Consider the following 26,085-nt stretch of genomic DNA (forward strand, 5'->3'; position numbering starts at 1 on the left):
ACCCCTGTATTTTCGTCCATTCGGTCGTAAATTTCACTTTTCTATTTTTCGCCGAATAAGTTGTTGATTTCCGAATTGACCTTTAATCCTGCCGGTATTAATGCTTCCGAACGAACCGGAATGATAACCCCTGTTTCTGAAGTGATATCATTTTTCCGCATTTTCTTTGCTTTCACGACTGAATCAACTGGCCCGAGCTCAAAGTCTCTCAACTTTTCATATTTCCTCACTTTTCTGAAAGTCGATCCCTGTTTATCGAAATCCGTTATATTCTCCTGTGTAATACCGCAAACCCTTACTTCTCTCATTTTCGAATTTTCGATGTCTCTATACTGCGTCTTCACCTCAAGTTCCCTAACCTCATTTGCTTTTGTCAAAATATCATCATTTATTTTTTCGGCCGCTTGCGCGTTCCTCTTCTCAATGCGAGATTCACTCTCCTGAATTTCCGTTATTTCATTTTTCGGTATTTCTTCCGACTTATTTTGATCAAGGTAAACTCTCCTGATATTTCCGATCTTTAACTCTTTATTCACTTGACAATGATGATTATTATGATATTGGGTTTCTCTCCAATTTTTCGTTGGACATTCTCTCGACCAGTGTCCTGTCTGTTTGCAGGAAATACATACTACCTGATTTATTCGTTCCGATCTCCCAAAAGTCCGACATTCCCTCGCGAAATGGCCCGGTTTACCACAAGAATAACAGCCTTTTTCGACGTTTTGTTGAACGTTCCTCCAATTTGCCCAATTACTTCTACATTCCTTTGCCGAATGACCTACTTCTCCGCAAAATTGACATATTACTCCGAAATTAACTGTCGATATATTTCTTGTAGATAATCTCCCTTGCAACATTTTATGAGACGTTTCCTGCAATCTTACTAGTTCCTCCGCTTTTTCCAAATCTAAATTTTCTTCGCCCAATAAAAAAATACCGACTTCCCTCATAACGTCTTTACGTAGGCCAATTTTGAATTGATTCAAAATGAAGTCCCTATTTTTCTTTCTTATACCCGATTCCTCATCCTTCGTTGCCCCGGCCAAATCTTCACCTAACAGTTCCATCCCTATAGTTCGCAATCTAGTGCAAAAAGATGACACGTCTTCGTCCTGTCTCTGAAAACAATTATTCAAATTCCATTGATTTTCCCAAGGCAACCTAACTGAAGTGAATTTCTGAAGAAATCTAACTTTCAATTCCGCATATGATAAAAAATTCAACGTGATATCAGATTTAAAAAAATTATACGCGTCCTCTACGAGTTTCAATTTAAGCAGTGTCAACGTCTCATTTTCACTCCACCCGTCTAATTTTGACCTAAGCTCAAATATTTCAAAATATCTGGTTGAGTCCTTGCCTGAAAAATCATCTAAAGTTGTTGCGATTATTCCTAAAGGGTATCTAAATGAAATTTGCGATAAACTACTTGTATTCGCCGTAGAGTTAGTACTAACCGTCAGGAACATTGTAAGTGTTTTCTGAGCTTACCTGTATAAACAAACAAAATGATTTATTTAGTACAAAATTTCTAGTAAAATAATAAGGAATAAAATTTCTACTCAAATTTTCTCATAAAAAAATTATATCAATGCATACAACAAATTCATGTACACCGATCTCGTAATCCTCTTACTGCTCCTCGCCAAACAGTATTTCCTTGAATAAATCTGTACTAATAATCATTTGGGAATCAAATTTCCTGAAAATAAATCTGTATTATTAACTCAAAAAAAAAAATACCAAACGTGAGTCCTCAGAGTTTTTTTTTTTTCAAAAAAGATCAAAATAAATCGCACCGCTGTTGTTATTGTACGTCGGCTAATAATTACTATTTTTTGGCTAATAATAACTTTTAATGCTGTGACTTATACAAAAACAGTTTAAGTTAGAATAACAACTTTTACTATCACTATGGAAACTTTTATATAATATATTTTTATGATTGAAAAGCCAACTGACTATTAAACTATATGAAACTGTAACATTCTCCCCCCCAAAAATAAATAAAACAACAACTTCATTGAATATCTAGGGGACATAATTTAACAGCTGGTCTTCTGTATGTTCCCAGTGTTGTTTTGACGTCGGCGCTTCTGACTTGTCCATCCTTTCCAACAAAAACAGCTTCGATCACCCCTTTCATCCAGCAGTTCCTGGGCAAGTCACCATCGATTATCATTACTACGTCTCCTACGACTAAATTTTTCGTCTTCTTGTGCCATTTCGTCCTTCTTGTGAGAGTTGGAAGATATTCCCTGATCCAACGTTTCCAGAAACAGTCTGAAAAATATTGGGATATCTTCCACTGCTTTCTCGTAACTAGATCTCTTTCCGACAAGAGGCAAGGAAGTGGAGAAGCACTTGAAGTCCCTATAAGAAAATGGTTCGGCGTCAAAGCTTCTCCATCTGCGGCATCTATTGGAACGTGGACTAAGGGTCTGCTATTTACTATATTTTCAGCTTCGATGAGAAGTGTAGACAAAACTTCTTCTTTTGGCGATCTCTCTTTGAGAGTGACTGATAGGGCCGTTTTTACGGATCTCACCATCCTCTCCCAGCAACCTCCCATGTGTGGTGTAAGCGGTGGTATCCTTACCCACTCGATTCCCTTAGTGGTCATTTCGGCTAAAATCTGATTTTCGTTCATTTCCTGCAACGCCTTCTTCATTTCTCTCTCGGCTCCCTTCAGATTCGTACCATTATCAGCAAATATTTTCTTAGGACAACCTCTTCGTCCGATCATTCTTCTGATGGCCATAATAGTGGAGTCGGTAGTTAGAGAATTTGCAATCTCCAAGTGGATGGCTCGAATACTCATACAAGTAAATAAAACTCCGTAACGTTTTTCGTGTCGACGGCCAATGGTGACATTCATTGGACCAAAGTAGTCCATACCTGTAAAAGTAAAAGGTCTCACAAAGGCACTTACCCTGCATTTTGGGAGTGGAGACATTTCTGGGACTATGGGTTTCGCTCTGAAATTCCTGCACTTATAGCAAGAGTTCCATGCACTTCTGACAGCAGCTCGAGCTTGTAAAATCCAAAACTTCTGTCGTAACTCATTCAAAACCAACTCTTGTCCCTGATGACTGGCCCTCTTATGATAATGAAGGATCAAAAGTCGTGTAAAATAATGCTTTCTATCAAGAATGATTGGAAATTTTGTTTCATAACAGATATCTTCTGATTCTCCTATTCTTCCGTTTATCCTTACAATTCCTTCACTATCCAACATTGGCGATAATTTATAAAGTCTACTCGTTTTATCGACAGGCTTCTTGTTCTTTAAACTTCGAATTTCTTCCCTGAAACATGCTTCCTGTACAAGTTTAAACCATAATTTTTCAGCTCTGTCTACTTCATCTGGTAATAACTCAGAGAACGATATAATGGTACCTCTGAAAACTTGAATTGCTCTCAACAACCAGGCAGTTGACCTTATGAGTCGAATATAAGATGAAAACCTTTCAATTTTCGGAATAGACTCGATTAAATTGTCTCCTTCCGTTGTCAGAGCAACGTATTCTTTTTTCATTTCCCTGAAAAATTCTTCCATTTCTTCATTTTCTCCTTTGTCTATCTCTATTTCGTTTTCTCTGAACCACGTGTCTTCATCGCATCTAAGAAAGGATGGACCAATGTTCCACCTACTTAATTCCGACCATTCACAATTTATATTATCCCTAGTTGCTTCATCTGCTACATTATCCTTTGTTGAAATCCAATTCCATTCATTCTCTTCAGATATATCCAATATTTCATTAACTCTATGACTCACAAATGGCTTAAGTTTGCGAGGGTCTGATTTCAACCAACTGATTACTGTCCGGGAATCCGTCCAAAAATACTGACGACTTATAGGAATACTGTGATTTTCTCTTATTGTTCTAGCCAAACGAGCTCCCAGTACTGCTCCTTGAAGTTCTAATCTAGGGATAGATAAGGTTTTCAGAGGACTTACTCTTGATTTTGCCATAACGATATTGGAATACATTTTTTGATCTGATAAAATTCGAAAATACGAAACTGCGGCGTAGGGTTTCGAACTGGAATCACAAAACGTATGCAATTGTATTTTACGTTCCGTATTATCATCCAAATAGCATCTAGGAATTTTCACACCTTCAATTTTTCTTAAATCTTGCAACCATTTGAGCCATTTTTCATTTACCGAATGTTCTAATTTGTCGTCCCATCCAGAACCCATTTTCCAAATTTCTTGTAACAAAATTCTTGCTTTGACAGTGAAGTGACATAGAAACCCAAGAGGGTCAAAAACTGACATTACAATTTTCAACATTTTTCTTTTGGTAGTTGTTGCTTTTTTTTCTAAAATTTCCATAATTTCCTTGGGTTCGACTTTGAACAAAAAACAATCTTCATTCGGATTCCAGTGAAGTTCTAGAACACGTTCTGTTGGAAGCTCTTTCTCTATTTCTACATCTTTCAATTCCCTTGTTCTTTTTTCTGTCGGAATCAGCTTTAAAACTTCTTTGGAGTTACTTGTCCAATTTCTTATTTGGAAACCACCTCTCTTATGAACCTCTTCGACACCGGTTATTAAATCTAATGCCTCTTCTACAGAATCAACACTATCTAAATAATCATCCATATAATGCTGTTCTAAAATTACCCTTGCTGCTTCAGGAAATTCGTCTTCAAACTCTTTCGCGTTTTTTCTCATTATGAACTGTGCAGAAGCTGGAGAAGAAGCTGCTCCGAAAATCATCACTGTCATTTCATATTCCGTCGTTTGTCCATTTTCTCCCCACCACAAAAATCTTTGAAATTTTCTATCTTCTTCTCTGATGTATACTCTGTGGAACATGTCTTTGATGTCTCCTGTGAATGCAATTTTCTTTTGTCTAAACTTGAAGAGTACACCCAGTAGGGAATTTAAAAAATCAGGACCTTTCAATAATTTTTCGTTTAAACTGATACCATTTACCTTAGAGGCAGCATCAAAAACTAATCTTACCTTTCCAGGCTTTTTGGGATTCACAACTCCAAAATGAGGTAGATACCATGATTTTTCATCCTGTATTTCCTTATCTATGACCTTTCTTGCAAACCCGTTGCCTTCATATTCATCCAATTTGTTTAAATATTCCTTGGAAAATACTGGATTCCGGGCTAATTTCTTTTCCATCATTTTGAGACGATTTTCTGCTGCTGACCTCGACTGAGGCATTTTAACATCATCTTCTTTCCATAGAAGGCCTATCTCCCATCTGTTTCCGACTCTCTTAGCTGTTTCTTCCATTATTTTCATTGCTCTAGCTTCTTCTACTGATATTTTCTCTTCCATCTTCACTCCAAGGCTATCAATTTTAAAAGACATTTTAACTAATTCATGCAATTCTTCATCCCTATCGACATGTAAAATGAATGCATTGTCAACACGACCACGGTGCATCATATTGCCATGAACAACCCAACCAAGCTTAGTACGAGACAATATTGGTGAATTTTTTCCACCCTCTATAACCTCACGTGCAATTATTAAATGAATATTGTCTTGCCCGATTAATATTTTTGGTTGCGCATCTATTAAATCTGGAAGGTAAATTGGTGGCAAATAATTCCATTTTTTCATGAATTTCTCGTAACTAATTGTCTGAGTTGGTAAATTCAGATCGCTGACAGTTCTTACGTTCGTCATAAAAAATTCTTTATTTTCATTTTTGCCTTTGATAGTTAAGTTGATCCTCTGAGAATCGTTCTCTTCATTAACAGTTGAATTTGTCCAGCGCATTCTCAAAGGATCAGTTGGACCTGTTGCTCCCAAAAATGAGGCTAACTCTTTGTCTATCATGGTAATAGTGGACCCTTCATCGAATAACGCATATGTATGAACCTCGTTTTCAGGTCGTTTTAAAATTACAGGAGCTATGCGCAATAAAACTTTCTTTTCTGTTTCTTTTGTATGATAACTCACATTTTCAGTCTCAGAAATTGGTGCTGTGGCAATATATTCTCTCGGAGAATTTGGATGGAGTAAGCTGTGATGGAATTTATCACAACCATCTTTGTTGCACACTTTTTTCTTTCTACAAAACCTAATCTGATGATTGTTACGCAAACAACAGAAACAAATTTTATTTTTCTTTACCCATTCCCATCTTCTGTCTGAATCCAACTGCTTGAAGTTACTGCAAGTATATGTCCAATGATTGTTCATTTTGCAGAACAGGCAATTGAGTTTGCGGGTAGAGTTCTCCTCACTGGCGGCACATACGTATTTCTTCTTCTTTTCATTTTCAGTTTCCGGATAAGTTAGAACACAACATGCTGCATTTGCTATCTCAGCGAACCAATTAGAAAAATCTGAAATATTAATGTTTTCAGTTTTGACATTTAAACAATTCACTTTTTTGCCCCATTCCAATTTCAAAGAGGTTGACAACTTTGAAACTAGTTCAGTCAGTAGCTGTGGATTGTAAAAAGATTGTTGACAGTTGAGACTTGTCACTGTTACTGACAGATTCTGAACTGCTGTGGAGAAATCTAATATAGGTTCTAATTTATCGTCGCGCAATTGCGGAAACTTTCTAATAGAAGCTATCAAATCATTAATAATGAACTCCGACTTTCCATACCTCTTTTCGAGTGTTTCTATTATTTTATCTACTTTACAGGTAAAATTCAATAATGCTTGAACACTTAACTTAGCTTTTCCTCTCAAACATTTCTGGAGCCTAGCAATATTTTCCCTATCACTGAAGCCGCATATTTCATTGGTTTCCCTGAAGGCTGTTACAAACTGCAACCATTCAGTTGGATCTCCGGAAAATATTGGTAGTTCTTTGGGAATGGACTGTCTTGATAAAAACTTGCATAAGTTACGATCTTCTTGTTTTACTTGAATTTTTTCTTCATAATTCACCTTCTGCTTCTTCTCCTCATTCTTTTGGTGTAGTTTCTTCTTTCCATCACTGTCTTCTGTCCCTGTCTCACTACCCAAAAGATGTTCAGGATCTTTGCCAGACCTAGAACTTAAAACAAGTTTTTTATTATCAAAAGCATGAACCTCAACCCAATTTTGGGTTCTGCATTTAGAGGCGTAACATATTTCGGTTTCTTGATCTCCACATTCACTTCTTTTTTCTGACGATTCAGAATGTCCTAAGTCTTGTCGTTCTTTCAACTCTGCTTTTTTCAGTTCAATTTCTTTCAGAATGAGTGACTTTTCCAATTGCACGATCCGGCGTTGGGCTTCAAGTTCTATTTCTAGTTCTCGTCTTCGGATTGTGCTGGTTCTCGTCATCTTCGATAAGGCTTTCGATGATTTTCTCTCACTCAAAACCTCTTGATCTTTTGGAATTTCTTCAGGTTTACGTCGATGAATAATTTGTGGTTCGGATATTGCTTTGGGTTGGCTATCATCCTCATATCTTACTGGAGGTACTCCCAAATTCTTCCTACCACTTCTTCTGACAGACATGATTATTCCCGAATACTTTGTTGACTATTTTTCCACGGACTAGGCAGTTTTTTGCCCGAAGGACCAAATTTTATTGTACGTCGGCTAATAATTACTATTTTTTGGCTAATAATAACTTTTAATGCTGTGACTTATACAAAAACAGTTTAACTTAGAATAACAACTTTTACTATCACTATGGAAACTTTTATATAATATATTTTTATGATTGAAAAGCCAACTGACTATTAAACTATATGAAACTGTAACAGCTGTCACCATTGTAATAAACTGGCCTGTAGTTGGGTGTTAATGTTTAAAAAAAAGGAACTTATTAGAAGAGCGGCTTTCTATAGTTCCGGCCAGAATAGTTATTTTGAAATTAACACAATTTCCCTTTTATGAAAGAATCTTTCGTGCGTCCGGCTTATGCACTAGGATAAGTCTTATATTTGATCTTTTTCGAGGAGCTGTTTCACTGAATGAGACCAAGTATTTCAGAATAACAAAGTTTAATAATGGATTGAAATAATTAATGAGAAAATACAGTCAATAAAATTTGCACATTACTAGCCTATGGCAAACACCTTAAGAGTAAATAAGAAAAAATTATAACACTCGACAATCTTGGACTATTTTGGTAAATCTTTTATAAGGAGAAAAATCATCAAACACTATATATGAGATTAAATTGAATATCCTTACCCTGGATATCACATCACTGTTCAAATAAACCTTCCAACAAATTCCCTATTTGTACCTTTCCTGAAACCGTTCCCGCAAACCGACTTGAACTTTATTCAACTTAGGATCGAACTTGAACTCTATTCAACTTAGAATCGAACTTTTTTTACTCAGGGCCGAATTGCCCTCTTGGTCCCAACCTCGAACCGAACCCCGAACTTCTAACCCTAAACTCCAACTCTAACTTCTAACTGTCCCCCGAATTGAAAAACTATTGTTTTTATAGTTGAATAATCGTCACCCTCCTTCTACCAAATTTTTCTGAGCGTCTATCTTCTTTTTCCTTTCGTCCAATCAGAGTGATTGTCTTTATGTACCTAGATTATTGGTTCCACCCCATGTTATGGACTATTGACATGGGGTTGTCCCGTTGGTACCGCCTAAATTGGAAACCATTTTGGACGCGCACCACCGTTGGTGGTCCCTCCGAATAGAACAGATTTTTCTGTTCGAAGTTTTGGGCCATTTAAACCTCCCTAGAGATTTTACGACTACATTTTTATTGCTTTGACATCCTGTACAAATCCAACGAAATTGGAACCTATTTGTTTTATCGTGGGATATCGACAGTGCCAACCACCCTGGGGTGTTTATCTCAAGCCAGAATGAAGGACTTGATGCCTAATAAATGTGAGGGGTGACAACGACTTCGTTTGCGTTCACTCTACTGGGATAGAACCGGGAATTTGTTGAATATCCTTTCAATGAGCCTGTACTAATTGTGACTTATTATTTACATTCATTACAAGTGGTATCAAAAATAAGTTTAACAGAATCAGTAAATTCACCTTTTCTCAAATCACAATGCTGTGATATAGCTTTCCAATGCTTGTCAATACTTCTTGAAACTAGATCTAATGTAACGTTAGTGAACAGTGATACAATGTCAAGACTGACCATGATGTAGCCGTCAGGAATGTGAAAACCTCTGATTTCGGAAGCAAATTCAAATGAATCCCTGATGAAAAACGGATTATCACGGTTATATGAGATAGTTTAAATATCTCTTACAAACTTCGACATAGAGGAATTTGGGGCATCTATTCATGAAATAATGCGTCTGACTGACAATGATTTATTTATTTATTTATTTATTTCAATCTTTGGCAATGCATAATTTAGTGATTTAATTTAGTGATATATCGATTAATTTCCTCTCGATAGTATTCTGTTGGATCCGATTCCAACAACTTGTAACTGTTAGCATCGTTCAAGATTCGTTGATGAATTCATGCTTCAACATGAGTTCACTAACATTTCCTTCGTCAGATTTGGTCAAAATCAATTCACTATTATCCCTCAGTGTATAAAATTGATTGTGGAATTTGGGAAGGGTCTTATATCGGACAGACTGGGAGAAACTTTAAAACTAGATTGAAAGAACACCAGAGAGTTGCCAGAATTTGAAGGCTTCGACTGGTCTGTCTACTAACACAGTTGAGATAGGTCACCGCATGAATTTTGAGAAAGCTACGATATTAAGAACGGTGGATAATAAGTTTAAACTCTCATTTATTGAGTCTTTGGAGATTAAATATTTAAATACTTCGTTAAATCTAGTCACAGAGTCAGAGATAAGATAAAAATGAAGTGATGCATATTAAAAATAAAATGAAGATAATTTTAGTATAACTTACCGGAACAGTATAGCTAACACAACGCTGTTGTGGTCGACTGAAGTTTTAGAAGTTTAAATTGGTTGTCGGTGTCAATTTCCATAGTTTCTGATTGTTCACGTTCTTGTTGCCATGTGCTTTTACAGAAATCTATTGTACTTTCAGGAGAATTGAATTGTGGATTATACCTATTTTTGAGATTTCAATTTTATGACCAGGAAGTTTTATTGAAAGGTGACTCTCATTGTTATGGTTCTGCCTAATTTTTCATTGTTAGGTTCAGATTAATTGTAAGTTCAGATTTCGATAACTAATGAGTTATTTTTGGTTTTTCATAGTCCTTCGTAATGTAAAAAATTGTTTCTAGTGCCCTGAAGATGTCCATGTAAATGACCGAAAGCTAGGACATATTTAATAAAGAGCTTAATTAGATCTTTGAGTGACTTTATACCTAATACATTATTCCTTTGATCTTGTTGCAAAGTCGATAATTCTTTTCTTGCAACTTATATGACGGGTTTCTACCAAGAGATACGTATTTGTTTCGGCAATGGTACAGTTGACGACATGAATAAGTGGTCTTGATCGAATGTCAAATTGGGCAGAGCTTACAATCATAGGATTTTTCTGTTGAGATGTAAAACAAATAAACTTCTCCCGAAACATATCGCTGGAAGGAGACAAAATATTCCTGCTCAAGCATCCTTCATATCTGAGAGGCACCTGAAAGACATCACCAAAAGTTTGATCTTGAGAATCCTCAATATCGAAATCAAACTTGCAAATGAGAATATTTGTTCATTAAAAAAATTTATTAGTAGCTTAGAATCCAAACTAACTTTGTCCTTACCTGATGGTATATTGATTGTGTTTCATAAGTTAACAACTTAGGAGGCTTTTTAATGAAACGAGACTAAAGCAGAATCGTAATTTTGAACGATTGTTAGTCGATCATAAGCGTGAGTTTGATATACCCTTCAAATATGGTTGGTTTAAAAACTTAACTAACCTCAATATTCCTTCAGATGTTAAAAGAATTCATGCTCAAGGTCCTAAATTTGCTGATGATGATCCTACTAAAGTTGATCTGAAGGGATTCCTTGCAGATGTGGAATATTTAATCATCGGAGTTAGATCTGACAGTAATGATATATTGAGAGCCAGATGTACTTATTTAATTACTCATTATATTAATGATAGTACCCCACATTCAAATGCAATAATAATTGAAGAAATAAAGTCTGCTAGAAAATTTCTGAGGGATAATACTGAATTGATTTTGACCAAATCTGACAAGGGAAGTAAAAGTGTACTTATTTTTAAGCAAGAATACATACACGAATCTTCAATTTTATTGAACGATGCTAACAGTTTCATGTTGTTGGAATCGGAACCAGCAGAATACTATCAAGGGAAAATTAATCGATATATCACTAAATTAAAAAAGTCTAACAGGATCAATGATATAACGGCAAAAAGGTTGACTACTTATAACTCTGTGGCACCTAAGTTTTATGCATTGCCAAGGATTCAAAAACCATCATTGTCTGTCAGACCCATTATTTCATGTATAGATGCCCCAAATTTCTCTATGTCAAAGTTTGTAAATAATATTTTAACTGTCTCATATAACCGTGATAATCCGTTTTTCATCAGGGATTCATTTGAATTTGCTTCCGAAATCAGACGTTTTCACATTCCTGACGGCTACATCATGGTCGATCTTGACATTGTATCACTGTTCACTAACGTAACATTAGATCTAGTTTTAAGAAGTATTGACAAGCATTGGGAAGGTATATCACAGCATTGTGATTTGAGAAAAGGTGAATTTACTGATTGTGTTAAACTTATTTTTGATGCCACTTACTGCCAGTTTCAAGGTGCGCACTATAAACAATTGAAGCTATACCTATGGGTGGTGTTATTTCACCTATAGTAGCACAGATAGTTTTGGATGATCTCATTGAGGAGACTTTACCAACCCTGGGTTTTCATGTCCCTGTTTTGAAGAAATTCGTAGACGATTTGTTCTGTAAACTACCTAAGAATAAAATCAACCAGTTGCTCATCACATTCACCAATTACTCTGAAGATATATATAGAGCGGGATTCTTCATTACTTTATTCAGATGTCCTCTTGAAATATGATGTGAATAACTGCATTATCACTGACATATATCGGAAGAGTTTATCTTCAGGTAGGTATTTGAATCATAAATCCAATCATGAGTACAGACATAAGAAAAATCTGGTGTTAGGTTTGAGGGATCGGATAGAGAGAATTGAAAACCTCATTTTAATACGCCCTAATTTCATTAAGTTGAAGAGTTCACTTGTGGATAATTCTTATCCTGTTAGATTGCTCAACAAATTGCTTTTCAATATTCCCAGTATATTGAAAGCGAGACTTGAGACTCCAAATCCGGTGGTTGAGGATATTGTTACTCCTGACTCTGATAATAACATCAGAATATTTACGCTACCATGCATATATCCGCAATTCAACCAATAAAATCTGTTCGGTTGTTATTAAGGTTTCCTCACCAACAGAAAATAATATAAAAGTGGTCAAAGGGGTGCCTCATTTTTTGGCTTCACTGGTGTTTACTGAAACAAAAGACAGAACTAAAAAACTGAACCGGAATAACATAGTGTATAAAATTGATTATGGAGTTTGTGAAGGGTCTTATATCGGACAGACTGGGAGAAACTTTAAAACTTTAAAAAGATTAAAGGTGTTAAAAGCTCGGATTTTATTCAGCTTTAATTGTTGAATATTCAAATTTGCCGGGAGATGTTAAATGGACTGATGTCCTTTTTTCCTTCCAAAATTAGTCGTGAATATTGCGAGATATATGACCCTTCACAATGTAGCTATTAAAATTTCAATTATAGATGAAATAGAAAGAAATGACCAATGAATCACACTCACTTACCCTTGTGATTGATGGTGCTGCTTCTTGAAAGGCCCTTCTTCTGGTGGTTAATGTCACTGCGAGTTGTTCCTGTGCGACTTTGGCTATTTGGTAACAGCACAAAAGTATCCAAAAGCGTTTTTGTAGAGATTTTTGTGAAATCAACGAAAACTTGAAACACATGCGGAAAAAGCGATATTTCAACGAGAGCGGTTCGATTCATACTGTCTTCTTACATGTGCGTTTTAACTCTTACGCACATGCGTATCTCAAAACATATAGTGAACGCAACTCGTTGGCCTGATATATAAAAATGTGCCCAATAAAATATCGAAGAATGAAAAGGTCATATATATCAAACCCATTCGAATTGAAACAACAAAAAAAAATATTTGAACTCTTTCGAGTACGAAACATACTCCCCCCCCAAAGGCGAATGAAATGAACCTTTGAAAGGTCAAAGAAAATACTTAGTTTAAAAAAAAAATACTTATATATGCGCACATATACATATACACATATTCTTTTAGCAAAAAAAAAAGAGAAAGCGAGGGAAAGAAAAAAAAAATTGGTAATCTTTTTCCCCAAACACCACAAAATTCCCATGAAAGAATGAACCGATTCATACCATCAGGTAAAAAAAAAAAATTATTTCCACAGCAATTGAGTGGTTTAATCATCAACTATTGACAATAAACTATGAAAAAACGAAATTTATGACTTTTACAGCTTACAGAAATCACTTACCAAATTTCAACACCCTCGATATACGGGACAACGAATTGATTATTAATGTTTCCAGAACGGATACTGTCAAATATTTGGGTGTAATAATAGATAGTCATATGAGATGGGACGTTCACACTGAGAACGTTACAAAAACCTTAAGAAGTATGCTGTTTAAATTCAAATATTTGAGTAAATTACTTGACATTCACCAGTTGAGAATCATTTACTTTGCTCTGGTGGAATCTCGTATTCAATATGCCATATTGAGCTGGGGAGGGGTTGCTGCTGCTCACTTAAGAAAGTTAGAAACGATACAGAAACGAATTCTGAAAATTATGTATGGAAAAGAACCAACCTTCCCTAGCAATTTACTTTTTTCACTAGCAAAAATATGCGATGTAAGACAAACATTTCTTTATAACATACTTACACATATACACAAAAACAAATATTTATTGAATAATATTGATCATGAACATTTCACTAGGCAAAAAAAAAGAACATCACGTAAAAACATCTCTGAGTAGTACAAAAATCGGACAACGAAATATATCTTACCTCATTCCAGAAATTTTCAATTTTCTGCCCTCTGAACAAAAAATAAATATAATAAATATAAACTCTCGTTACATGTTGAAAAAAAAATTAAAAAACTACGTGCTTAACTTGAATAGAGATCTAGTTTGATCTCTGATCGACTAACAGACTTTTTTCGATGTTTATGTTGTTGTTCTATCGTATGGATCAATATATAAAATGTCAACTCGATTATGTAAATCCACAAATTATTTAAAAATTTTGTTTGTTGTTAGATTTTTTTTCTCGTAGTTGTATCTAGAATAGGTTAAATGTCAAGTATTGTAGATATCATATACATAATATATAAGAAATACTTTTATAATATATAAGAAATACTGTAAATTTAACTGTGCAAAACCCACGCGCAACTTTAGTTTTAGTGGTATTTCAATGTTTATTTACATCTCAACTATTCTTTTGTTATCTATGTAAAACATTTTTTTGGTGAATAAACTTATTATTATTATTATTATTATAATTGTTCAGCAGATATCATATTATTCAATTGGCAATGGACTCAACTTTCTGAGAGGCCGTTTAATAATACCAGATTTTGTTCTAATACCGCAACTCTTGCCACTCCATCAACCCCAGGAGAAAAGGCAATAATCCGACCCATTTCCCATTTCAAAGGAGGCAAATCATCATCTTTAATTAAAACAAGCCCGCCTTCTTTAGGCATATGAGCAGTTTTCAACCATTTACCCCTTTGCTGCAACGTGTGCAAATATTCATTCTTCCATCTACGCCAGAAATGCTGATGCATTTGTTGAACTAGATGCCATCTTTTCAAACAATTCATATTTTTATTTTCATAATAATCATCTGGGACCGCACTCAATGGTTCCAATGTTAAGAAATGTCTCGGTGTTAAAACCGACAAATCACTAGGATCTGAACTGATTGGAGTGAGAGGTCGTGAATTAAGCACTGCTTCAATTTGTACAAGCAGGGTGTAAAATTCTTCATAACTTAAAATTTGAGCCCCCATAACACTTTTAAAATGAGTTTTTACAGAGCGTACCCCAGTCTCCCACAAACCTCCCATATGTGGAGCACTGTCAGGTAAGAAATGGTGGGTAATCATTTCATTTTCAGCACATTTCTTCAATAAATTAGTGAGCTCTCTACTAGCCCCAACAAAATTACCACCGCGATCCGAATACAAGTGAGCGCATCTTCCTCGCCGCGATACAAATCTGCGCAGAGCAGCTATAAATGCATCGGTACTCATATCAGAAGCTAGTTCCAAATGAACTGCTTTAGTAGACATACATACAAATACACATTAATATGATTTTAGTGTTTTAACATCACTGTGCTTATTCATACCTATGTGAAAGGGGCCACAAAAGTCTACACCTGCATGCGAAAATGTTTTGGCGGGAGATATTTTGAAATTAGGCAAATTTCCCATAATTGGTTGAGATAGAATAGGATTATTTTTCCAACATTTAATACATTTATTAACAACTGAACGTATAGCTCTACGAGCCGACAAAATCCAGAACTGTTGAGCAATCAGGAACTGCAAGGTGCCTACACCTGCATGTAGATATTTTTTATGAAAAAATTTAATGAGCAATTCGACGAATCGACACTTTTGCGGAAGCAATATCGGATGCCTCTTATCGTACGATAAATTTGAGTAGGTAAGCCTACCCCCTACTCTTATTACACCCTCATTATCAATAAAAGCACTTAATTTTTTAAAAGTTTTCGGAAAGATTTTAGTTTCTAAAATTTCATTGAAATTAATTACTTGAGTTCGTTTGGCCATAACTACAGAAGCTCTGTTTAATTCGAAAAGCGAAATGGCCTTACCATTTTTATGGTTATTGGAAGTATGATAAATGAAACGCAAAATGTAACATAACGCCCGTTGAATGAAAGAGAAATTTGAATGTTCTGTCAGTAAATTGTCGATAAAATTCGTTGGGTTTGGGTTTACCGATACCAAAACCAACTTGCGAATTTCTTCTTTAGTCGAGAAATTCTTTCTGATCGAATAATCAATATTCGATTGCAAGAACCTAGGCCCCTGGAACCATAGTTCGTTAAAAACTATCTCTGATGGAAACAGACCTCGTGATGCCAAGTCTGCAGGATTGTCACCAGATTTTACATGCGACCAGTGAGAAAAAGGAAGTCGTTCGTGTATGAAAGAAACTCTATTTCCAACAAAAGTTTGCCATTTATGAGGCGATGAGTTCAGCCACGAGAGTACAATTTCTGAGTCTGTATACGCATTGATTGAATGAAAATTTACTTTATCCTTGAAAATCTTCAAAATCCATTCCATAACTTTAGTTAAAAGCACTGATCCACATAATTCTAAACGAGGAATAGAAATTTTTTTGGAACAAGGAGCAACCTTCGACTTTCCGCAAAGAAAAAATATTTTTATATTTTTATCATTGTCTACTATTCTACAGTAGACGACCGCACCGTAGCCGCGTTCACTAGCGTCGCAAAATCCATGCAACTCAACGCGACCATTCTGAGGAATCTGTATTAGACGCAAAATTCTTATTTTTGATAATGTATTCAACTCATTTTTGTACCTTTTCCAAGTACGTAGTATTTCATTGGGTGGCAACTCGTCCCATGTTAAGCCTGTCATCCACATTTTTTGAATAAGTGACTTACATAAAAAAGTTATTGGCGCTAAAAACCCGAGAGGATCGAATATCCTTGCTAATTCAGATAAAATTATACGTTTTGAACAACTTCGTTCAGCTACTTCGACATTGAATTGAAAACAATCATTTTTTGGCTCCCAAATTAATCCCAAAACCTTAACAGAAATAACGTTATCTTTATTATCCAGAGAGTGCGTTTCAGAGGTAATATGATCTTTCGGTAAAGTGCTCAAAAATTCTTGGTTATTACTAGACCATTTGCGCAAATGAAATCCACCTTTCAGCAAAATTTCATTCAATTCATCTTTCAATTTTAAAGCATTTTCCAACGAATTACTACCTGTACAAACGTCATCTATATACGTATCCTCCAACAAAGCATTGGAAGCAAAAGGAACATTTTGACCTTCGTCCTTTATTAATTGGCGAAGAACTCGCAATGCAAGAAACGGTGCCCAATTGACACCAAAACATAACGTTTTTATGCGTAAATCTAATATTGCATCTTGTGGGGAAAAGCGAAACACTAAGCGCTGATAATCTATTTGTGCTGGATCAACTAAAACTTGTCTATACATTTGCTTTATGTCTGCTGTGAAACAAACTCTATGTAAACGAAAGTTCAATAAAATTGTAGCGATGTCATTTTGTAACTTGGTACCTACATACAATACATCATTCAGGGACCTATTATTTGGCATTTTTGCTGAAGCATTGAAAACTATTCTCAGTTTAGTAGTAGCGTGATCTGGGCGTAAAACTGCGTGATGCGGTAAATAAAAAAAATTCATATTCTTCTGAGGAACTTCGACCACCTCCATTTGATTTAAGTCAATATACTCTTGAATTACAGCACAGTATTGCTGATGAAGTGCGGGTTGGTGAAGGAGACGACGTTCTAGTGATAAAGAACGTTGAAGAGCTATAGTTCGACTTTCAGGGAAACATGCATTTAATTCTTTAAATGGCAACGGAACTACATACCGTCCAGATGTAATGCGATAAAAACTTTTCTTGAAAATAATTTCACATTCACTTTCGTCGGGAACATTCGCGATTGTTGGTACAGTTTCAATTTCAAAAAAGTTTCTCAAAGTATTATCCAAATTATTTTCGGATAACGTTACATTGAGAGAATGAGCGTTTAACTGAACAGGTTTTGTGTCGACTTTACCTAATAAAACATAACCAAAAATAGTGCGAAGTGCGTTAGGACCTCCGTCCTTGCCTAAAATAAGATGATTCGCCAAAAGATTCGCGAATATATCAGCGCCGAGTAAAATATTTACTTCATTAGGAACAAAATATTGGGGATCAGCCAATTCAAGATCATGCAAATATGTCCAAGACGCGTGATCCAGCGGAGAAGCGGGAATTTTACAACATATCTTTTGCAGTATCACAGCGTCTACAGTAAAAATTACATCTGATATTCCTACAGGTCTGACAAAAATTTGAACAATACCTTTGTTGGGTATTTGCGTATTTCCGATACCATATTTATCACCGAGGAAGAAACTACCTTCGAAATATTCAATGCGTTGAAACATTTCTGAGAAATAATAGATATTTCGGAACCTGAATCTAATAATGCACGGCATTCTTTAAATGAACCATCATTTGTTTGCATTTCGACGATTGCAGTACGCAATACAACGCGAGATTGTTGTGGAGCGCAAGCGGTGAAAGAGTTCTCGACGGATGGCATCGAAGTGGGAGAAATCAGCGAACCAGGATCGGGTATTATTATTTCATTCCGGTTTTGGTTGCGAATAATTAATTCATTAGCGTTTTCCGATGTCGGAAATTGTACGTTTTCCTTTTCAAAATGAAGCGTTGTGTGGAGTTCTCGACGGATGGCATCGAAGTGGGAGAAATCAGCGAACCAGGATCGGGTATTATTATTTCATTCCGGTTTTGGTTGCGAATAATTAATTCATTAGCGTTTTCCGATGTCGGAAATTGTACGTTTTCCTTTTCAAAATGAAGCGTTGTGTGGTGTTTCGTACTACCGCATTTTCGACAGGAAGAAATAGATTTACATTTATTTAGAACATGCATACCACTCAAACAGGCAAAGCATAAATTATGGCTTTTACAAAATGCGTATCTTTCATTAGGAGTTTTCTTTATATATTGCGAACAAGTATAAATTGGATGATTATTATCTGAACAAACTGAGCACTGCGGCCTTTTAACATCTTGACGTGCTAGAAAACTGTTCGACGCTTTTCCAGAGAGCACAGGCTTATTTTTTAAGATTGGTTTTTGATTACTGTTACCACCTGCGACATTACTCAAACCATTACAATGGCGCTCCAAAAAATCAAACAAAATTATATATTCTGGGATTGATGTAGAACCGTGTTCCCTCTCAAAAGCTCGTGCAGTTTCAGGATCTAAGCGAGACAATAGCATATGAGTCAGAACAAAGTCGCAAGATATATCAACGTTTATGTTTTTTAAACTTTGCAAATTTATCGAGAATGTATCCAGTAATTTACGCAGTAAATATGGATTTTCAGATTTCAACGGAGCAAAATTTTCAATTGGTAACCAATATGCTCGAGCCTGAGCCCGTGGGTTTGTATAGCGCTTAACTAATGTATCATACGCCTACAGATAATTTTCAGTTGTTGCTTTTAAATGTTTTATAAGATCTAACGGAGTACCAGTTAAAGAGGAAATCAAATAATTGAATTTTTCAACAGGTTTCAAACTCGAATTGGAATGAACTAATGCGTCGAACATATCCTTAAAAGCAGGAAAATCACGAATATCGCCAGAAAATTTATGCAAGTCAATTCGAGGTAATTTTACATGCGGTAAATCAGAACTTGATCTATCTAGCGGTGAAACAGTTGAAGTCAAAGGTGACATTGCGTCAAATTCAAATAATTCGGCATAAATAGCTTTAATATCATAAAACATTTCTAAAAACTGACATTTAAGAGCGGCTAATATATTATATGATGATATATGAAATTATTTCAGAAAACGTAATATGGAAATTTTGAAAATTTTGTGGCAATTTTGAATGCAATTCTGATATGAATGTATTTTTCGAATGGAAATTTAATTTAAAGGTGATATGCGTTGTAACGATGCGAGAATGAGCACTTATAACAGACTCCGAGAACGAGAAAAAAATCCAATTTTGAAAAAATTGAGAAATTTCGACCAAAATCGAAAGGAAAAAAGGGCTTTAAGATCCGGCTCGAAGGACCATGTTAAAAGCTCAGATTTTATTCAGCTTTAATTGTTGAATATTTAAATTTGCCGGAGAGATGTTAAATGGACTGATGTCCTTTTTTCCTTCCAAAATTAGTCGTGAATATTGCGAGATATATGACCCTTCACAATGTAGCTATTAAAATTTCAATTATAGATGAAATAGAAAGAAATGACCAACGAATCACACTCACTTACCCTTGTGATTGATGGTGCTGCTTCTTGAAGGGCCTTTCTTCTGGTGGTTAATGTCACTGCGAGTTGTTCCTGTGCGACTTTGGCTATTTGGTAACAGCACAAAAGTATCCAAAAGCGTTTTTGTAGAGATTTTTGTGAAATCAACGAAAACTTGAAACACATGCGGAAAAAGCGAAATTTCAACGAGAGCGGTTCGATTCATACTGCCTTCTTACATGTGCGTTTTAACTCTTACGCACATGCGTATCTCAAAACATATAGTGAACGCAACTCGTTGGCCTGATATATAAAAATGTGCCCAATAAAATATCGAAAAATGAAAAGGTCATATATATCAAACCCATTCGAATTGAAACAACAAAAAAAAATATTTGAACTCTTTCGAGTACGAAACAAAAGGAACACCAGATAGATTGCCAGAATTTGAGGGCTTCGATGGTCTATCTACTCACACAGATGAGAGAGGTCACCGTATGAATTTTGAGGACGCTACGATATTAAGGACGGTAGATAAGAAGTTTAAACGCTTATTTATTGAGTATTTGGAGATGAAATATTTAAATAATGATAATAATAATAATAACATATATTCATCATCAAAGTTTACACATACATGAATCAAATACTTCGTTAAATCTAGTCACAGAGTCAGAAAGTGTTAGCGCCATCTATTATAATGTGGTTGAATAAAAATTATTAAATAAGATAAAAATGAAGTGATGCATATTAAAAATAAAATGAAGATAATTTTAGTATAACTTACCGGAATAGTATAGCTAACACAACGCTTTTGTGGTCGACTGAAGTTTTAGTAGTTTAAATTTGTTGTCGGTGTCAATTTCCATAGTTTCTAAGTGTTTACGTTCTTGTTGCCATGTATTTTTACAGATATCTATTGTACTTTTAAGATAATTGAATTGTGGATTATACCTATTTTTGAGATTTTAATTTCATGACCAGGAAGTTTTATTAAAAAGTGACTCTCATTGTTATGGTTCTGAGTAATTTTTCATGTAAGGTTCAGATTAATTGTGAATTCGGATTTAGAAAACTAATGAGTTTTTTTTTTGTTTTTTATAGTCTCTCGTAATGTAAAAAATTATTATCAGTTCCCTGTAAATGGTCGAAAGCTAGGCCAAATTTAATAAAGAGCTCAATAAGATCTTTGAGTGACTTTATACCTAATACATATTATTCCTTTGATCTTGTTACAAAGTCGATAATTATTTTCTTGCAACTTATATCATCTCTGGTGCAAATCAAAGAAAAACAAAAACAAAAAATGAACTCATATCCAGTACATCGGTCCATCTGTTCCGCAAATAAAACTATGCAAATCCCTAACCTAACACAACCGGTGTGTCCATTGAGAAATTCACAAGAGTAAGTGGAATCGAATAAAAAGCTTCCAGACATTATTTACTGAATTTAGCTCGATCAATCTGCTTCTGGAATGTGAGTACAGCCATAAGATCCATCGGGTTCATCCACATACTGAAGAATTATAATTATGTCTTAGAAAAAATCGGAGAAAACCAAGGAAATTTTTCTGGTGAAAATTCACCTAGTATTGTGCCATCTACGAGATCTCCTACCGACTCTCATAAATGTGTGCAGAAGTCATTGTCGCCGTCTCCTTTGTGTGGAAAAGTAAGAAATTCAGATGAATCTGTGCATTCAGCCAAACAGGTGAATCAAGAAACAAACAAGGATAGCAGCGAAATTTCCGTCTCTTTATCTGAAGATAGAATCAAAACTAAAAATATGAAGTTTGGTAGTTCAAATGAATCAACGTCAACAAATAAACAAGGAAATACTGCCGTCAAACTTAGACAGATGTCAAAGAATGTAGTGAATCAACAAATACAAACAAACAAATCTGTTGTCAAATCGAAGACATCAAAGAATAAAAAGAATAAATGGTCCATTATGGGAAAGGCAACAGATAGCTATATAAAGGCTTTTCCTTAAAAAGTATCTCTTTTTGTTTCAAGGATCAATATACAAACAACATCATCGGATTTCATAAGCATGGTGAAGCATAATTTTGGGGAGGCTGTATGTACCCAGTTGCAATCTAAACATCCTGAATACTATCATTCCTATAAAGTCTCTATTAATGGAGAAAACCAAGAAAAAGCTAAATCATGGCCGAGTGATGCTTATGTGTCGATGTTTTTCCACAGGAAAAACGCACGGAAGGAACAAACGTGACCAACAATAAAACTATAGATGATACACACACCTTCCAAGTTTTACATTTGAATATTCAGGGACTGAGTCAACATAAGGTAAATGAATGGGACCTGTTTCTCATGGAAAATAATATGTGTGATGCGATCTGTGTGACAGAGCGCTGGCTGCCGTTGGGGGTTGCAGACACATACTGCTATTGCAGGTGATTTTAATGTGTGTTTTAATATGAATAGCAATAATGTACTGGACAGGAACGCAGAAGTACTGTTGTAGGTCTTTCAATCGTACGGTTTAAAGCAAACAATATATGAGCCAACGAGGAACAATAACTGCATTGATAACATGTTTGTAAGGTATTCAGGATCGATACGGGGAGACAGAGTTTTTGCTGAGGTTTTTATCTGTTCTCCTGTATCATACGTTGAAATGTATGATGCCCCGTTACATTTCCTCTGCTAATACTGAGATTCATCGACACATATGCTTGATTGTTTGAAGTTAATATTTTGTATTGCTCTTTCTCAAAAGAATATATATATATATATATATATATATATATATATATATATATATATATATATATATATATATACTGCTCAAGTGGTTGGCACGTAGCTTCCAATTTCTCAAGAACAAGAAATAAACATGGAGGTACGATGATTTTAAGTAGAAACCATGAATACGAAGTCCTAGGAAAAATAGTGGAGTTATCAGTAGAAGTTGATTGTGAAGTAGCTGCTATAAAGAAACAGAGGTTAACCCTGATATCAGTTTATCGTTCACCTGTAGGTAATTTTAATAATTTTATGAATATAATTGAAAATTTTTTGAATTTTGTAAATATTAATGATGATCTTGCTATTGCAGGTGATTTTAATGTGTGTTTTAATATGAATAGCAATAATGTACTGGACAGGAACGCAGAAGTCCTGTTGGAGGTCTTTCAATCGTACGGTTTAAAGCAAACAATATATGAGCCAACGAGGAACAATAACTGCATTGATAACATGTTTGTAAGGTATTCAGGATCGAGCAGTTTTTTCCCCAAAATTTTGACAGTAGAGTTTTCGGATCACAAGGCACAGTGCATTAATATCCCAAGACCCTTAGCACTGACTAACTATATTACCAAAAACAGATACAGACCCTTTACTCAGGTAGGCTTTTGTATGATGCACAATATATTGAGTGAACAAGATTGGACTTTTATGTATGATGATTCATTGACACCCAATGATTGTTTTGACGCTTTTCACAATCGGTTCATAGAAATTTTCCTCGAATCTTTTCCAGAGGTTGATATTAAAACCAGAACAAGAGACTCCGGGATAAAATGGTTCTCTGGTAACATGGGATCGATGAGAGAGAAAGTGAGACTGTACAATGACATGTATAATCACTTTAGAACTGATGACATAAAGATGGTGCGGAATAGAGTACGTAGTGAGTACAGAAAAGCTTTGCGCATAGCTCGAATGTCAGCAAATGATAATTTCATATTGAAATCAAGTAATCCTGGCAAAAACATGTGAAAAATAATAAACAGGAAGAGACATCCTGAGGCAATTCCATCTATCCCTATAAGCTGTCAGGATTTTAATTCTCATTTTATTTCGTTACCCCATGAACTTGTAGATAATTTGCCAAAAACGGGAATTACTGAACCTAGGAATTTTACAGATGCAAACTACCAATATAAAATGGTTTTCGATTTCAGGAAGTGTCTTTCAATAATGTAAGAGATGCAATATGTTTCCTAAAGGGGATGCAATATGTTCCCTAAAGTAAATCGAGGGACTACTACGGATTATCAATATCACTCCTGAAAAGGAATATAAATCATATAGTGAGGTCTCTCACTAGAATGGTGAACCGTTGCATTGAGGAGGGAATTTTTACAGATTGTTTGAAGGTGGCAAAAGTAATCCCTATACACAAAAAAGGTGATAAGAATGACAAAAAAAACTATCGACCGATTTCGCTACTTCCAATTTTCTCAAAAGTCTTTGAAAGAATAATCCATAATCAGGTAATGAACCATTTCGAGAGTGAAAATCTCTTATACAAAAATCAATTCGGATTTAGAAAGGAATCGAGAACATGTGATGCTATATTACGTTTTGTTGAATATACGCTTGACTATTTTGAGAAGGGCTTGCTTTCACTATCAATATTTTTAGATCTGAGTCGAGCTTTCGACTGTGTTTCCCCGCAGGCTCTTCTAGACAAGCTGGCAAAGTATGGGTTTGACGAGATTAGTCTTAGACTAATTATGTCATATTTGACAGACAGGAAGCAGAAGGTCTTTTGCAATGGTACATGGTCTGCAGAGGGTCTGTTAAGTCTTGGGGTACCACAAGGTTTTATATTAGGACCCCTATTATTCATAATTTTTATGAATGATTTATCCTACTTCATGGCTATGTATGAACACCTACTGTGGGCTGACGACTCTGGAACTGCATGGGGTTGAATAGCTTGCGAGAGCGGCAGAGCTGAGAGCCAAGAAATGGTTTGTATCAAATATGCTAGTTTGCAATGCAGAAAAGACAGAAACTATATTGTTCAATTTGAGAGGGATTTTAAATCATACTACAAGTGAATCGGTAAGGTTTCTGGGAGTTTATCTAGATCCAAGTCTCACCTGGATCTCCCATGCCAATGAAATAGCATCCATATTAATAAAAAATACCTTCCTGCTCCGTAACTAGGCCAACATTGTATCAAAGGATGTTATTAAGGTTGCTTATCATAGTCTGATCGAGTCACATCTGAGATACTGTGTACTGATCTGGGGGAAACTGTTCTAGTAGGGAGGTTATTTTCAGATTGCAAAGAAGAGCAGTTAGAATAGTTGCTGGTTTAAACTACAGGGATGATTGCGTAAACGCCTTAAAAAAACTTAAAATCTTGACATTTCCCTCGATCTATATTTATTAATGTCTTGTTTATGCATATAATAATAACAGGGATCTTCCGAAGTTTGGTGATACCCATGATTATTACACACGATATACAAACAACATTAAATCTAAGTATATGCGATTAGAAAAATCCAAGAATGGACCTAATTCCATTTCACATAAACTTTTTAATAAGATACCTGAAGAGGTGAAAAGGCTCAGTCTCAAAAAGTATAAGCAAACTGTCGCTGAATTTTTGCGGCAGCATGCGTTCTGGAGTGTCCAAGAGTTCCTGTTCAGTAGTTTGAATTTTAATCTCTTTTAAATTAATTTATTCTTTGTGTTGTAATGAGGAATGGTATTTTATATCATTCATAGTCGTATTACTTTATTGAGTAATGCATTGATATTTTATATTTTGACAATGATACTCTGTATCATTTAAGAATTGTATAACTTTATTGAGTTATTCCAACTATTTTTATATTCTGACATTAATGAGAAATGCTCTATACAATTTCGAAGTTAATACTTTGTTGAGTAATGCCTTTATATTTTGACAATGATACTATGTATCTTTTCAGAATTGTATAACTTTATTAAGTTATCTCTACTATTTTTATATTCTGACAATGATGAGAAATGATTTATATCATTTCGAAGTTGTATTTTTTATCGAATCCTATGACGTGTGCAATACAATGAATTTTTGTAAATGAGCATCAATAAATTATATATCTATCTATCTATTATAAGGATAAGACACCATTGTTAATGTTAATTGCATTCATCCTTTTTTTATACATGGTATATTTGAATTTCTCCTATTTTCATTTGAAGGAGATACAGTCCACTAATTTTCATATCGAAACCTTAAATCATCAAATTTCAATAAGGGTT

At 35.1% G+C, this 26,085-nt stretch overlaps 2 protein-coding genes across 4 annotated transcripts in view; both read right to left on the reverse strand.

The window, feature by feature from the left end:
• LOC123673051 overlaps positions 1–26,085 on the reverse strand; it is a 928,323-nt gene that overhangs the window by 787,565 nt on the left and 114,673 nt on the right. The gene's annotated exons all lie outside the window — the stretch shown is intronic.
• LOC123673025 lies at positions 1,824–7,249 on the reverse strand. Its single transcript, XM_045607422.1, has 2 exons — positions 7,075–7,249; positions 1,824–7,001 (listed from the first exon to the last, which is right to left on the reverse strand). The coding sequence occupies exons 1-2, from the start codon at positions 7,098–7,100 to the stop codon at positions 2,024–2,026; spliced, it is 5,004 nt and encodes a 1,667-aa protein (XP_045463378.1). The 5' UTR covers positions 7,101–7,249; the 3' UTR covers positions 1,824–2,023.

Source organism: Harmonia axyridis, chromosome 1, assembly GCF_914767665.1.
Source record: "Harmonia axyridis chromosome 1, icHarAxyr1.1, whole genome shotgun sequence".
NCBI classification, from domain to species: Eukaryota; Metazoa; Arthropoda; class Insecta; order Coleoptera; family Coccinellidae; genus Harmonia; species Harmonia axyridis.